The sequence below is a fragment of the Phalacrocorax carbo genome, chromosome 2 (assembly GCF_963921805.1).
Source record: "Phalacrocorax carbo chromosome 2, bPhaCar2.1, whole genome shotgun sequence".
NCBI lineage: Eukaryota > Metazoa > Chordata > Aves > Suliformes > Phalacrocoracidae > Phalacrocorax > Phalacrocorax carbo.
The window spans coordinates 133,855,330-133,871,660 of NC_087514.1; the positions used below are offsets into that span (position 1 = coordinate 133,855,330).

The window sequence follows — 16,331 nt, forward strand, 5'->3', positions numbered from 1 at the left end:
CAGCATTCTCTAAATGTTCCAGGAGCCTTTGTAGGTTGACTGAGTTGACTTTTTTGTTTTTAAATGGCCGTGATTGAAGTAGTTTTGTGTTTTGTCATAGAAGCCATCATTGTAAATTACTTCCTTGAGCAATTCAAATTCCCATTGTGAAGGATGTAGTAACCTTCTAGTGCGGAAACTCCATTATTTATGTATCTTGTGTACCCTAAGGTGCATGTCTAAGTTTGCTTCGTATTTTTAAAGCAAGGAAATCCTGACCCACATATTGAAGACAAGATTTTCTATCCACATCAACTTCATAGTCAATCTTGTAGTGACCTAAGGACAATATTGCAAGTATTTCAGCACATATTTTCACGGGCCTCATTTGTAAGCCACTGGACAACTTCTATGTGATTCAATACTGTTACATGTGAATCTAAAATGGTTTTATTCTAAACGCTTCCAGGTAATAGGTTGCATTGTTAACCATCTTAATTTACTTACGAATCTGTGTGGAAATTAATTTGGAATTAATTATTACTCAATATAGTCCTTGACTCTGACTGAAAAGTCTACCAGCCTATTTAGGGTCAGAAGAGAATTAAATTTCTTATATGAAAATACTGTATTATAAGAACGGGTGTTTAAAGATTCACATAGTAGCCTTTCATCTAAAGCCTTTTGACTATCCTGAATTGCAAACCTTAACAGGGTTTACTTCTCATAACTACTCTATTGCCTTTGAAGTGCTGGCAGCAGTTTCAGCAGGAATCAGAAAATTTTGGTAGAAATGTCCACTTACAACTCTTAAGACTGAATTAAACTGTGTGGAATAACACCAAGAAAGTATGAAGTACAGTTTAGTTTGCCGTGTCTCTCTACAAAAAAGTGAAGCAGGAGTTAAAGATGAAAATGGTCCAAACTTTTCATTGAATACAGTGAAACAGAGTTCACTACAGAACAGGCAAAAGGTGGGGCATAATTAGATTCACAAGATGTCCCATTTTGTTGAGATGTATATGATTTTGAGCTCTGAAGTACCAATACATATCTCTAAAGCTAGATATCATCCATGTCACTTTTGGGTAGAATTTGCTGGTTATTTGTTTTAATTAATCTCCCATTTTTATGTTTAATAAGGTTCTTGATTATCAGAGCAAAGACAAACTGAACCACTTTGTCTCCACTTTGCCAAAACGTAGGGGAATTTGGTACTGTACACTGTAGTCTGCTTCTCACTACTGTGACTTCAGTTACCTCCTTCTAGAGAGACACTGGTATGAGGGAGTTTGGGATCTGTGTTGAGTATTTTCTGGTTAGTTACATTAGACAATCATTTTGCCTACCAAAATTTCAACTGTTTGCAATGAGGACTTTAATGGAAAAGCGTTTTACAATTAAATCACACAAATGTCTGATTTCTGCAGAAATGCTTGATATTTTATTAAAAATCAGTATCTAAAAACCAAGGAAAACTTCTGGATTTTGTTCTTGATCTTTCACTGAAAATGTCAACATTTTCAATGGAACATTTTGCTGTTAATTAGAGGAGAAGAAAAAAAAACCACCTATTTTTCTCATTAGCTCTTATCCAAACAAATACAGAAAGGAGAATGCAACATATCTGCATTTCAGGGTTTCACTCCAGGAACCATTTTAATTTGCTTTTATTAAAAGCTCATTTGGCATGGGGGAGGCAAGAGTTTTATGCTTGCATTTCTGCTTAATGGTCAACAAATTATCAGTTCTGTGGGAGGAGTAAATCAAAAGGTGCTGGCTAATGTGATCAGTGGTTTTCTGGAAAAGCAGTAGATGAAGGGCCACACCTTAGTATAATGGTGCTCTAACTTAATTTTTAAGTTTCATGTCATACTTTTAAGAAGCTAAATTTAATGTCCCAAATATTTTTGTTGGAGAAGCATATTTTTCCTTCGGTATCCATAAGTTTGGCAAGATCCATGTGACAGTGGAATGCTGAAGTAGGTGAATGCCAGCTTAATTTTTTCTTAAGCTTGTGGGCAGTTTTCCTATGAAACTGTTGGCAACACCTTTTTGTAGGAAAAATGTTACATATTTGTAAGAACACAAAATAGAAAAAAGCCTTCTTGCCTGCTTAAAATGCAGACTAGTGCTATAAAAACAAATGATAATGTTCTGTTTGTAATGACTGGTGAAGGAACACTAATGAAAATGATTGTTGCAGGCACTTTTGAAAATAGATTGCCAGGGATTAGTGGCACGTCTTACCCAGGACACCATCATTTTGACTTCAGCTGTCAAGCTTGGCAAATACTGGCGGGAGCTTGCAGAGAAGCTAGCCCGACTCACAAAGCAGCAAATCGAGGCTTATGAAGTACCCCACCAAGGGAAAAATGGTACAGTAGCTCTGGAGGTAAGGCTCTGGTGTAAGAGTGTGCACGCCCTTGCTCATCTGCACAAACTCAGCCAGGGACATTTCTTCTTCCTTGCTTTGTGCGCTTCTTTTTTTTTTGCAGTTTGGCCGCCTCATTTAATTTGCAAGCCCTTCAATGCAAGGAATTCTCACCAACTTTTGCTTGCAATTACCTACATATTCCTTTGAGGCTGTTTGCTCAGTGTTATTGTGCCAGATTAATTTGCTGTGGAGGTCCTGGTCTCTCTCTTGAGTTTCAGCTCTTTACTCCTACCCCACGGGTCACTTTCAGTTCCTTCTAGTTATCCTGCCCACTTGTTAATCTTACTCACTCCTCTGCTGTCATTTCAGACACAGTGAGGAAGACCATCCAGTCCTTGCAGGAGCCACTTCAAATCACCTTCAGCACAGCTTTTTCTCTTCCCACTGAAAGGAAGCTTAGCTCCACCATTGACACTTTTCTCATCTGTGCCTGTGTAATATTTGTCATCATTTAGCTTAAGTAGCTTGAGAAGAGGTTGGAAGCTCTCATACCAATTCCACTTCTGTTGTATTATATGAACATGGCAAATATATGTTTTAATTTCATAGTTTGTCAGGTAGGTCATGCTATTTGTTCTCCTTTGTAAAGCACTCTGCTTATACAGAAGTATGAGTTCTAAATAAAAGTCAAGCCATATTCTCTGATGTGTTTCAGTGCATATACACCTAAGAAGCAATGTAGGTGTCTAATTATATATATAATTATATTAATTATTAATAAGTCACATAAAATTTTATGTAATATATTATTCATTAATTAAAATGATACAATAATATATATTAATTATATATAATTCCATAATAATTATTTATTATTGGCCTCTCATGCTCTCATGCTCTCATGCTATTTGAGGTGCCCAGAGGTACCCATGGCATCCATGCAATGTCAGCTATGTCACAAGACTGAGGGTAGGCCCTTGTCCATGCCTCTGAGCCAAGGGCCGCCCTATGCTCCTGGCACCTTTGTCTAGGCAGCCAAGTTGCTTCCTGCAAACTGTTCCTCCTACTTTAACAGTGAACATGCAGTAGAGCCACTGTTTCCCACCGAGTTATGTTCCAATGACTTCTAGGTCCCAGAATGGATTTTACCGTGAACATCCTCTTTTATAAACATTGCTGAATGATGCTCAAGCTGACCTTTCTGCCTTGAGTGCTTACATTCAGGCTCAACTCTCCCTCTGCTTGTGTTAGTCCCCTGATCATTGCACATAATGCACATGATCCAGCCTGAATTCCTTCTCTCCCATCTCTCGGTACCAAAGGACTTGCTATTTCCCATTCACAGGTTCACAACTTCTCAAGATATATTTTTTCTTCCTTTTTCTTTCCCTGTAGCTGAGTCTTCCTGTTCCCTGACACACATATCCTTCTTTCCACAGTCTGAATCCAGTGAGTCTTTCACTTCAGTTCTATCTGCCTGGTGACAGCTGTAAAGAGATTTCTGCCCTAATCATGAACCACCACCTCTTATTCCTTTTGAATGCGCTACTCTCCCTCCCCAGTCAATATTTGACCAAAATTCCGCACATTTCCTTACACGGTTCTGCACTTTTCTGCAAAATTATCTCTATCATTTCTGTTTGCAAGCACTGCCTCATTTTCTGATCTTGATTTTGTCTTTGAGCTATTTTGTGGGGTGGGGTTTTTTTGTGGTTTTTTTTTTTTTTTTTTAAGTTGATCTGGGTACATTACTTGTGCTCTGATGCACCTTCCTCCTTAATTTTTTTTCTCATAAAACTCTCAGCTCTACCCATCCCTAGTCTATTACTCTTTTTCAGGGAAAACATCACCCTGTTATTGGCTCTGTTTTTGTACTAGCTTATTCTAAAATACTAAAATCAAACAGAATGTGAATGCTTGTCATTTCCATTGGATTTTTTTTTACTGTTATGCAGTGCTTTGTCTAACTTCCTAGATTTTGTTTTACTTACTAATCTTTCTGTGTTTGCCTGACAAAACCCCAGCTTTCTACAGAAGGAATTATAGACCTGAACAATGTGTGACTCTGCTGGTCTCCATGATATTTGGAAAGAGTTTCTTTGCTAACAGACAGCAGAACTAAAACAATCTTAAAACTCTTTTTCCAGCACCATGCCTGTTTATTTTTATATATTAAAATGTATAAAATATATATTTACTTTGTTTTAAATGGGTGTCTATTCCCATGAAGCCCATCTTCTGCCTCATACACCATATTCTTTTATTTTCAAGAGTTTTTTACATTATTTTTGCAATAAACCACCTACAAAATTCTGCCTTTCAGTGACAGTGTCTGCTGCCAGAAGGTAGTACAGTCGAATTAATCATAAAAAAGCCAATAATAAAGGATGTTCTATTTTAAAAGAGAACATTCACCAAGCAATCAAACATCAGAAATTTGCTTTATTTTTATGTTGTTTCTCAAGGCATAGGGTGGACCCATGGGGTATTTATTGGTTTTGTGTGAGCTTTGCAACAGTGGTGGACAAACCACACCACGTTTCTAGCACTGGTGTCTCATGTGAACACTCGCCATCCTCACTGTCCTGTGAATCTAACCTTAAATTTCAGTACTTTCTACTGCATTTCAGTGCTTTCTTCTGACCTTCTCAGTGCTCTGGTGAATTGAACCTCTACATACAGAAAGCTATATTCTATTTATAAAGTTTTGTGAATATTGTTTAGCAGGGCCACAAAACAAATGTAGCTAATGCAGCGTAAATTTATACCTGTGTGGAGATGTCCCCAGCATTGTTACAAAGTTAGCATTAGTCTGACTAATTTCAGAATGATTGCTGACCATCACATTTACTTAGCAGGTATAAGAGAACACTGATTAAAATAATCTTATCCCAGCCTGGAGTTTTCTAATGGAAAAACTTCTTCATTGATAGTAGTTGTTGGGGTGAAAACAGGAAACCAAGCAAAGATGGGGGAGTAATAAGTTTTGACTAATTATTGAGGATTATCTAAAAATATTAACCAATTCATTACCTATCAAGGACTGTTCTACCATCAAGGGGATTGATTGGTTGAAAAATGTTTCTGCTTTTAAACTTAATATTTTTCTTAGTGGGAGAAATCTTCTTCCAGATGATCACAGAGGCAACTTGAGGTACATACAATTGGTGCCTAGATTTTGAAGTACTTTTCATCAGTAAATTCCAAATCACTTTACAGAGGATGTAGGTATCATTATTACCTACTCAGCAGAGGCAGAGGGAGTAGAGGGAAAACTCACACACGCAGCTGAGATGAGACTTGCCCAGCATGCTGCAGTGATTTACTATTTTGCCTGAAAATCTGCTTTGATATAATTCAGGAATGTCAAATGTAATTCAGTTCAGCCATTGCATTATATGTGGATGTCAAGAAGGACCTGCCTTAGAAGCCTGGTTTGCAGTGTTAGTTCAGTGTGGTGAGCAGGCAGATTACTGCTGAATTAGTCATGCACTACTGATGACCAGTTTATAAATCTTTTGATTTTCTCTCTTCCCCCACCCCCCCTTTTTTTTTTCTTTCCTTCATCACAGGCAAAAAAAAAAAAATAAGTTGTGGCAGAGTAGAGGAAAGCAGGGTTTGTATTTTAGGCATATTTCAGCCAATTCTCTGATTGCACAGTGTCAGACTGACCTTCAGTATAAGTCAAAGCATAGCACCTTTTCATACTCACTGTCTTTTCAAATACTGGTGAAGACAGAAGGCTGTACTCCAATCCTTCAAATAGCCTGGTCTAGCAGGAATTTAAGGAAAGGAAGCAGGAGACAGAGAAAAGGCATAGCCATCAGTAGAACATCAGGAAATCCCAGCTTCTCTTGTTGGCTCCCTTGGTTATCAAGCTAGAAATAGGAATACAGAAACTTTCTGTTCTCAGCATAAATACAACAATGGTGAGCTGCTTTATTTCACTAAAATATGTTGTAATATCTAGTATTTACGATACTACATTACACACTTTTTTTTAATATAGCCTGTCTAATAAAAGGAAAGAATTTATCACTGTCATTCTTCTCACCTACCACCAAATTACTTTTCCTTCCTTCTTACTTAACCTCATGCTTGTGTCTTAAGATAGACTTGCTTAAGGCGAGAAGTAGGCACCATTAATTTTGGGTAAACGATGATACCCTTCCCTCCTGTAGACCTAAAATCAGACACTTCACTGAAAGCATAGGCATTTTATCTTAAACTAAAAGCAGAAACCAGACTAATCAGGCTGAGACACGCTACTGGGGATATGAGTTTGATGGGTTTTTCCATTTGGGGATGGGGGAGAGAGGCAGCATGAGTTGAAGGAGATGTTTACAGAACCTACGGTAGAGTCAGTTGGTGGGTAAGCTGGGAGTTCTTAGCCCAAATGTGGAGAAAAGCTCAGAACTCAGAGCAAAGGAATTCCCCTGCTACTCAGTTCCTCAAGGGATCAAGTAAATAAAGCTTAAATCAAGGAAGTAGAGCTTTATATTGTGTATCATTTGTAAATTTATAGGATTATATTGAGGAAGTAAGGAACTTTATCCTGAATTATCCTTCAGAACCAAGAAAACTTTTAGAATTAAGAGACTTCCTGATCACTCTGTATATATATAAATGTGCACACACCAGTCCATATGCTTTTAATGTGTTTCTGTTAAAATGGCAAATGCTAGTACCTTTTATGGGTTTCTTTGTAGCTTTGGGTATCATCTCTGCAAGTGCTAACTCAGTTGCTGTTTGCAAAACCTTCATTGCCATGAGGAGTGGAAAACTAGAAAGTGGATAGCCCAAGCTAAATTTGGAAAAGCAGCAGCTGGGCAAAAAACCTTTTTGTTTTTAAACTAAGCAAGCCTACTCTGGAGATCAGCAGTTTGAAAGGTGTAAGTCCAGCTTGGTATCTGAATCATGCTTAATTAATGTTGCCTGCTAATTAATCTTACCTGCTAAGGATCTGCTTCATATTTGTTTGCCATAAACATACTGTATTTTAAAATAAGGAGCATTGGTAACCTGTCTTTTAATTTTCTTTGTTTCTTGCAGAACACTTCTAAAATTGCATGTCCTGATTTAGTAATTTAATTATAAAACCTTTTGACTCTCCTACTTTTGGAGTGTTTGAGGTTTTTTTTTCTTCTTCCTTTTTTTAAACAGAGATTTTATATATAGATCGTCTTCCTGCTGCTGCTACCAGAAAACATTTTTGTAAAGATAAGAAGCATGTTTGAAAGTTCCAGGCTAAGTAGGGGGACAGTGGGATGTTGATTAATGAGACAAAGGGAGGCACTAACCATCAAAAGCACAGTCAAACTCCGAACAGTTGGGCATATGCATTGCAAAAATGACCAAGGGGAAAAGTGTTTTCCTTCCACCCGTGTGCTTTGACATGGTGATAGTCATCAGAATGAAGAATTTGTCTTTCCATTATCTAGCCCTCTAAGAATTTGAGAGTTTCACAGATTACTGAACTTTTTATATGAACATGGCTTTTATGATAAAGCATTTCAGTGAGGCTAGGGATCAAAAACTTATTTCCTTTTTTCTTTTCTATGACTTTTCTACTATTGGAATGATTTAGATTTTTTTGCCCAGTAATTCAACTTCTGCAACTAAAATTTTTTTTTTCCTCCTTTATTTGCAGATGATGTGGAAACCTGCATATGACTTTCTCTACACGTGGGGTGCCCATTACGGAGACAGTTACAGGGATGTCTTACAAGACCTGCAATCAGCCTTGGATAAAATGAAAAACCCAGTAACAAAACACTGGCGAGAGTTAACTGGAACGTTGATTCTTGTGAACTGCATGGAGGTGTTACGGGCAAGTGCTTTCTCCACAATGGAGGAAGAAGAATAGCTACTAAGATAGTTGTTGGGAAATTCTCATGGGAAACTGAACTGCTGATGTTTGTGTTTCAGTGATGCTTGCAGAGCAAGACAGAAAGCAATTTGTTTTACCTGAGCTGATGCTGGGTCTAGGCCCATGGTTCTCAGCTACAGATTGCCGGAGCTTGCTGATGGCTACTGTGTAAATAAGAAAAGAGTGGGAGATTAAACTAGTGAGGTCAACAAATATAACTTGAATTCTATAATGTAGTTTCCAAAATGAACTGTTTCTGATTGACTGATCTAGGTGGAGATCAGTTTTAAAAACAGAACTATGCAGATTAGTTCAGCCTGTGGGGCCTAGGTTTACACTGTTTTCAATGAGATATTAGAATCAAAATATTTAATACATAATTTTAATTAGTGCCAAAACCCTTGATGCCAAGCCAATGGGTGCAGGGTAGCCTAGCGAAAAAAAAAGGTCAGGATTCTTTTGTCCTCAGCTGGGATAAAATTCATCTCCCTTTCTCAGAAAACAGGAATTGAGCCGTTAATTGGCACCTGGAAAAAATAGGTGGGTGCTGTTCAGTCCTTCCAAAACAGCTTCTACTGTCTTTTTTGGACAGTGGAAGAGAGACACAATTTAATGGTCAAAGGCAATTGGGTTTGACTCGTTTGTTGGTGTGTTGATGTAACTCAACAGGGTTGGTTTGTTTTTGGTGTGTTTTTTTTTTTAATTCCAGGAAATTTGTCTAGATTCTGCTGAGGAGAAGTTCAGAAAAATTCAGGAAGCCTTCTTGGTATACATTGCCCATCCCTCTGATCATTTGCTTATTTCTACTCTGTTGTTACTAAACAGGTAAACAAGGAAGTGGCCTTGTAGGTACAAGGGCTGTAGACAGTTCATACCCACTTCTGTTGGTCAATTTCTTCTACTTTACTGTATGAAGACTATGGGTGATAACTATTTTTTTCTCAAAAAAAGTTAACAGTGGGGTGCTTTTTCGATTCATTTAGTTACAGAGCAATTTATTAGTCACATGTTCTAAAAAGAACTCTGCTTAGATACTGCCAATGAAAATCTTTCAGTAAATGAGTAGCTATAAATACAGAAAATACAGACTGAATAATAGCTGCAGGTTAAACAACTTTATTTTATTTAGTTAGTTTAAACAGAAGATTTTAAGTATATTTTTAATTAAGTGGTAGATCTAAAAGCTTAAAGTCCTTCTGAGCACCTATGAGCAACATTAATTCAGAAACATCAGCAAATACTCAGGACAACCAGTTAAAAACAAAGTTGATGTTCTGCCACCACTTGCAGTTGACAAGACAAAGCCAAATTCTTTCAGGAGAACCCCAAAGTAGTAGCATTTCAGTCTAGAACCTGTGCTTCTGCTGTTGTCTCTACTAAGGAGGGATGTATTGTGATTTAACATTTATGCATTTTTCTTCCCCTCCCCTTTCCTCCAACCTGCTTTCCTTTCTACTTTCATTAAGCTTTCCCAAAACGTGCATAGCTCAGGAAGGAGGCTGAGGGAAGAGCACTTGCTCCAGGAATAGGAAAGCTCACTCACCAAAACCCCTTTAGCATCAGGGAATAACTGAATTAGCATGTGTGCAAGTTATCTGGCTTTGGTGAACTTGCTTGTGATTTTGAATAGAATGAGGAGTTCAGACCACAGAACAGTCATTGTCATTGTTGATCAAGGAAAGGTGGAGAAAAAGAAGTTAGATTATCAGAGCTCCCAGTTGTTTCAGGTGCTAGCAACTACTTTATATCTTGCCCCATGCAGTTTTAAAAAGAGCTGCAGAGAAAATACAAAATGACATTCTTTTGTTATCTGTACTTAAGTGCAGAGACCATCTGTTGCTTCAGATCACACACCATCTCCTTGCTTAAAACTGCAGGGAAATACATTTTTGCTCCCTAAGTGCTGAGATACCAGAGCAGATTACTGAGCAAATCTTTCAGCTTCACCGTGCTCTCTCACCAGCTATTCTTCATGCATCCTGGCAGGCCATGCTTCCTTACTTAAGGCCCTGTTAAGTCACTTTCTTCTTCTTTTTTTTTTTTTTTTTTTTTAAATTTTAAAAATTTTGTTAACCTGGCTAAAACAGCTAAGCAATTCAACTTACTCCTGCTTTTGAAGACAGGTCTCTGCTTCCATCCTTTTTTTGGTGCATCTAAATTTCTTACCTTTAGTAAATGTGTTTACTGCATACCCTTTTGAAAAAGAAAGTAATATCTTAATAATAACAACAGAAAAATACAGGACTGAACTACTAGTCAAAAGAGGGGAAAAAGCTACCAGAAGCACCCATTCCTAGGTGTGTGATTCTACCAAATATGAAGGACAAGGTGCCCAAAGCTGTCTGAAGGACAATCCATCCAGAGAAGGTGGCCAGTGATCAGGAACTTGGGAAGAGAAGTGGTGAGGGAGCAGAGGCTGCTGCCCGTTACTCTCATGGCCAGGCCCTTTCATTGCTGTGAAACAACAGCCAAGTTGTTTCTGTCCTGAATGAGAGTTGAATTTGGCCCAGTAGATTTAGCAAATATTGACTTAGTGAGTCAGTGCTCTCCTTAGCTTGCAGAACTATGCATCTGGTCCTCCAAGTATATTTCTTTAAAAGGGAATTTATATCTGTCTGTAGTCGTGCTGTACTCCAGGGTCTTTGACTGTGGGCTTTGGTTGCTAATTGAGCTCCCCATTTTTGCCTTAAGCTTCTGCTCACATGAATGAAATGTGCACTCGTGCAACATTCTGTTTACTTTAGCAGCCCACACTGGATATATTAAAAAAAAAGAAAAGGTATTAAAACCCCATATTTTATTTAGTGCTCTAGTATTCAAAACCACAAAATGCCAACTGAGAGTGGAAGCAGCTGCACTCAGCGGCAACACTCAGCTAGGAGCACATGGCTTTGGTAAACACACTGTTCTTGACCTTTTCTGCTTTCCTCCCACCCTGTCAAGAGAACAGCTTTCCCATGAGCCTGCACACATACCTTCTTTCTGTGAAGTGGGATGAGATTAACAACTCCTCGGGAGGAGACAAGGAAAAATACCAGGCCCTGGTCTTTGCCTTAAATGACCCTCTGTTTCTAGGTTTCCCAATTTCTTTGTGTAGCCTGGGGAAAAGAACAGTGTCAGCCAGTTCCATTTCCCTTTGTACCCGGAGGCAGAAAAAAGTGTTCTCACCATCCTTCTAACCCCTGAATAGGTATGTTTCTTAAGCAAACAAGCAAATGAAAAACTTGTGAGCACACTGATTGCTTGATGATTCCACTTACCCATGAAAGCGGGAAAAATGGTTCCCTTGGGTGTAGCTGCAGCTGAATGGGGCAGACACCTTCCACAGTGGACAGTGGTAAGGAAAATCGAGCTGTCACTCACAGTAAAAATGCTGTTTTTTTCAATGAAGTTGGAAGCCATTCCTCTTGTTTACAGTACAGAGGCGTCTCAGCTCCATGCCATTTATTAGCACAGCACAGTGACATATTTCTAAATTAATAGCTGTCAAGGCAGGAGAAAAAAGGCAAATTATTCCCCCACATAAGTTCCAGTCCTCCAGCTGAGTTTAGGCAATGGTTCAGTTGCTTAGGTTTCACTTGGCTTTTTTTTCCTAAAGCAGAGGTTTAGGGAAGGAAAAGGAAATTTGTTTTAAAGTAAAGGGCCAAGCCAGTCTCCAGGCAGCAGGTCAGATGCCAAGAGCAAGCTGCAGGTTGAGGGGTGGTCTTCATGGAATTGCCCAGGGAAGAAAAGGGAAGGAGGACTCAGCCATCCTTCCTCCTACTGTGGCCAGAAAAAATGGAAGACGTGGGCAAGTGTCTCTTAAGTCTTTTTTTTTTTTTCTTTCTTTTTTGTAAAAATGACTGATTGTCACAAATTCTTCCTGTAAACCTAAGCTGTGTGAAAAGCAAATACTAAGCAGCTCCAAAGAACCAACTCTATTTTGTTGAGTTGAATTTGAAGACTTATTCCTAAAGTACTTCTGTACTCACTAAGTGATCTAGCCAATAATGATCTACTAAATAATAAAGGCTATTGTTTAGAACTGCAGATGGCAATACTATGTTCCCAGCTCAACTCAGTGATCCTGCTTTTTCATCAGCTAATAGCTTGTTCAGCTATGGACAGCTGAACCAAATAGGAATACAAAGCTTTGCTGTTTTGTTCTTTTTGTGTTGTAGCTATGAAAATTGCCTGTGAAAGACAATACAATGGAGAGTAAGGGGGCTGGATTCCCGCCCCCCCCTAGGAAGACCATGTAGAAAATGGTATTGTGCATATGAGTGTGAAACACTAACTGGTCTATTAAATTCTCTGGAGACGTCCTAGAACAGCTGTAAATATGTAAAGAAAATGTTGGTCCAGCACGGGTGATAACCATTGTTCTTGATAGTTCTGCTGTTAATAAATATCTAGAGTCAGTATGGAAAATTGTTCTTTAAATAACCTGTGATTATTCTTAGTACGGAAAGTACAAATTCTATATTTGTTGCCAATGTGTGTATATATATACAATCTATTTTTTTTAACTTACAGTATATATTTTTAAACAAAATAAAGAAAGGAAAATTATATTGTCCACTGGAATCTTGCATTGATTTTATTTTGCTTTTGCAAGGCAAAGAAAAGAAGAGGAAGATGGCCACAGGGTGAAAGATCATGGTTTTTTTAATACTAGGGAAACAAGCAATGCCTTTTTGCACATTTTTCTTAATTTAAAAATTCTGTGTGTTAGAAAGATGAATGTACACTCCTTTTAGTGTGTTCATAAGTGGAAGTAATTTGCTTATATTTCTTCCTGAAACAGAATGAACTCACTATTGAGAAGAGGGCTGTCTGTGGAGCTTGCTGGGGAAGCCAGGCCTCCTCACAAGAATGTGCTCTGAAACTTCCACTTTGTTTTGTTGCAGAATCCTGAAAGTAAGTTTGAAAAGGTGAATATTTGTTGGAAAAGGTCAGTCAAAACTAACACACGCTTCTGAACCTTCAGTAGAAATAAATAATACTGCTGATTAGTTTTAGTTGAACATTTATCTCAGCTTTCTCAAATCAAATTGTTACATACAATCCTTTCAGTACAAATTGTCCAGGAATACAGTTTATATCTTTAATCCTGAATTTATGATCAGGATTTTAATTTAAAATTTAGTAACAGGAATTACTGTACCAACTGGAAGGTCCATTTACATAGCCATTCTAAATCCCAGTTTTTAAAATGTAAATGAACTGGCCTGCCAGGAATAGGGATGGCAGCACAATAGTCCCAAGAGAGCAGACAAAGCCGAAGTGCATTCAGCCCCACTCCACAACTTCAGAGCTTTAAAGATTAAGTTTGTGGTAAATTCAGAACAAGATCTAAACTACAGCCTTGTCAGATACAATACCCCGAGAACAAAGGTAATCAGGAGTGACAGGGAGGAAGTGAATAAGCAATGACTGCTCACTATGTCTCATAACAATGAAGTTATCAGGCAATGAGTCTAAAAATAACCAAAAGTACCTTTTCACACAGTGAGGAATTGGGGGATGTGTTGTTACAGGATATTATGTAAGGCAAAAGCATAAATGGGTGCAAAAGGCAATTAGTCAAATTTATGGAAAAAAGTGTCTTGTGGATGAGGTGGTTTGTGTACAGCCACCAGCTTCATATAACAGAAAGTCGGGTACTGAAAAAGCAGCAGGGAGAAATGTTATCCTGCTCTCACCCCACTTCTCACACTCTCCCCTAGAGCTGGTGGGGCTGGTGCTGGCAGGCGCCTGCCCTCCCCCAACTCTCCCAGTGCTCTTATGACCATGAGGCTCACACAGTCCTCACCCCAGCAGGCTCCTTTCTAGCACCTGGCCTCCCTTCTGCCCCCAGCTTCGGTGATAGCTTGTCAATTCATTCAGCAGCAACCATGGCCCCTCTCCTGGTCTGTGGCCTCAGGTGCCAAGAGCAGCTGGTTGGACTGACCCATGATCCTCCGACTGACTGCCTCTGGCAGTAGGGTTGCTGATGGGGAGTATGGTCCTAAACTGTAGGCAGGGAGACAGCAACATAGCTAGACTCCTCAGTGTGGCCTTGCCCCATGACCTTTCTTCTCTCTTGGGATCAAGCACAGCCCTACTTCATGCATTAGAGGGAAAAACACAAAGCGGGAAAAAATAGGGGGGAAAGGAGTGGCGGATTTTAAACAAAATCTCACATGAGAAAGCTAATTTCTTAATTCTACTTACAAGTAGGAAATGTTATTATTACAGTCTGAAACCGTTTCATATAATGCTACCCTCTATTCTTCATACAAAAACCTCTATTGCTATTAATAAAGGAGTTAAAAAAAACCTGCTAATGGATGGTTTAATAATGCTGCTTATAAAACTAATTGTGTGTAACTGAAAAGCTCTCCCTGGGGTCCCATTTGCAGGAGGGTTAAATAGGATTATCAAATCTTTTAAAAAAATAAAATCCCAAAGCCCTGAAGCACCAGCAAGAAGACGTCACAAAGTAAGAGGGAGTTGGGCCATTTTGCTGAATAAATTACAGACCTTAGTCATTAGCGCCAGAGGATTATCTCACAGAAATGGAAATACGAATTGGCTCCATATGCCTGCTAACATCGTTAAAGGTTTTAGCCCAGAAGCACCATTTGCATACATACAAACAAGCCTCTACCTGGAGACCTCCAGCCAGCAAGATGATTTCAGTGGCAGCCCATATACACTGCAGGTCAGGGTATCAAACATATCAGTCTACTGTAGAAAAACTAAAGGGACCTTGCCCTTTCCTCATTATTCATTTGCCTATAAAAGACCTATATTGCTGATGGTGCAGCTGAGATGGGGAGAATGAATGCAAGCTGTGCAGAGTCATGTGGGAGCTGTCTCGTGAACATTTCCCACCGCAGGGCCTGGTTAGAAGAATTCACATTGGTGCCTCAGTTACACAGATCCTTTTGTGACTCATGCTGCCAGCCTGCCCTCCCAGGTTTTCTCATCCCTTCAAACCCTCCTCCCCCTCTCCCCAGAGGTGTCCTCTCCTTCACTTGGCTGGCAGCCATTCAGCGTGGACTCCCACCCCACCTCACATCTCAGCCACCCTCCCTTGCCCACTGCTCTGGGTCCTGGTATTTTCTGAGATCCCCATTTCCTCTGACCGCCAACACTCTGCACCTTTGCCTTCCCTCCAGAGCTCCTCTGGGGCTGGATCACCACCTCCAACAGCCTCAGCTCCCCAAGCTTTCTACCCCCTAAAAAGCACCTCTGTGAGCTTCTCTCTAGCTCCAGACTGCCCCTTGCCCACCAGTCCAAAACCCTGTAGGTCCTTGCTGGGCTTTTACAAACCCTGCCACTACACCTTCCTCATCCTCTGGTCAGCCGCCTGTGATGCTTTCCCGTTAGTGCCACAGGGGCTGAGCCCAGCCCTTTGTTTGTCTCTTTGCTCAGAAATAGACTCCTGATGAGACTGAAAACAACCCGGACACAAGTTGCCCCAGCCAAAAAAATCTGCCCAAGCATAACTTTGAAGGCAGGAGAGAAGAATATATCCAGACAAAAATAAAACAAAAGAAAACACAGAAACGTGATAGTCTTCTCTGTTAATAGACAGAAGCCAAAGATGAAGGATGATTTTTGACCCTAGTCAAAAGATATCTTCTCACAGGTTTCTGTTTTCTTACTATTTTATACATTTTTTAAATTAATTAAGCCAAAAAATTTAGCAGCAGCACAGTAGCTAAGGCCAGTCACCTGTTTTAAACAGTGCCTTTAACCTCACATGGCTTTTGTCCTTTTAAAAGACTTTTTACAAATACGATTTTACTTTGGAGATTGGGTTGCATAAAGGTAAGCACTGCTGGCACAGAAACTCAGCATGTTAGAGTCTAGAAACAATGTCGATGGAGCTTATGAGGGAATATTGCACTCCTACTGAAATTTGTGTCATGTTACTCACTAGAGAAGGAAACTATAACAAAATACAGAACATGGAAGCCACAGTAATTAAAACCACTACAAGATATTAACAGCCAATCAACATATTTCAAGCCCTCTTCACAGTTTATTTTTGTCTACTCTAAAGTATGTCTGGAGAGGAGGGGAAGGTAAAAGAGGTGAAGGGGGAAAAAGAGAGGTTATTATTACTTGGATGAT

The 16,331-nt window shown here is 39.3% G+C and overlaps 1 protein-coding gene across 1 annotated transcript in view; it reads left to right on the forward strand.

Annotated features, from left to right (window-relative positions):
• MACC1 (MET transcriptional regulator MACC1) overlaps positions 1–12,767 on the forward strand; it is a 49,611-nt gene extending 36,844 nt beyond the window's left edge. Inside the window, exons 4-5 of the mRNA XM_064441814.1 lie at positions 2,186–2,374; positions 8,007–12,767. Of these exons, the coding sequence (XP_064297884.1) occupies positions 2,186–2,374; positions 8,007–8,222 (405 nt within the window). The 3' untranslated portion in view covers positions 8,223–12,767. The remainder of the gene's footprint in view (positions 1–2,185; positions 2,375–8,006) is intronic.
• The last annotated feature ends 3,564 nt before the right edge of the window (positions 12,768–16,331 follow it).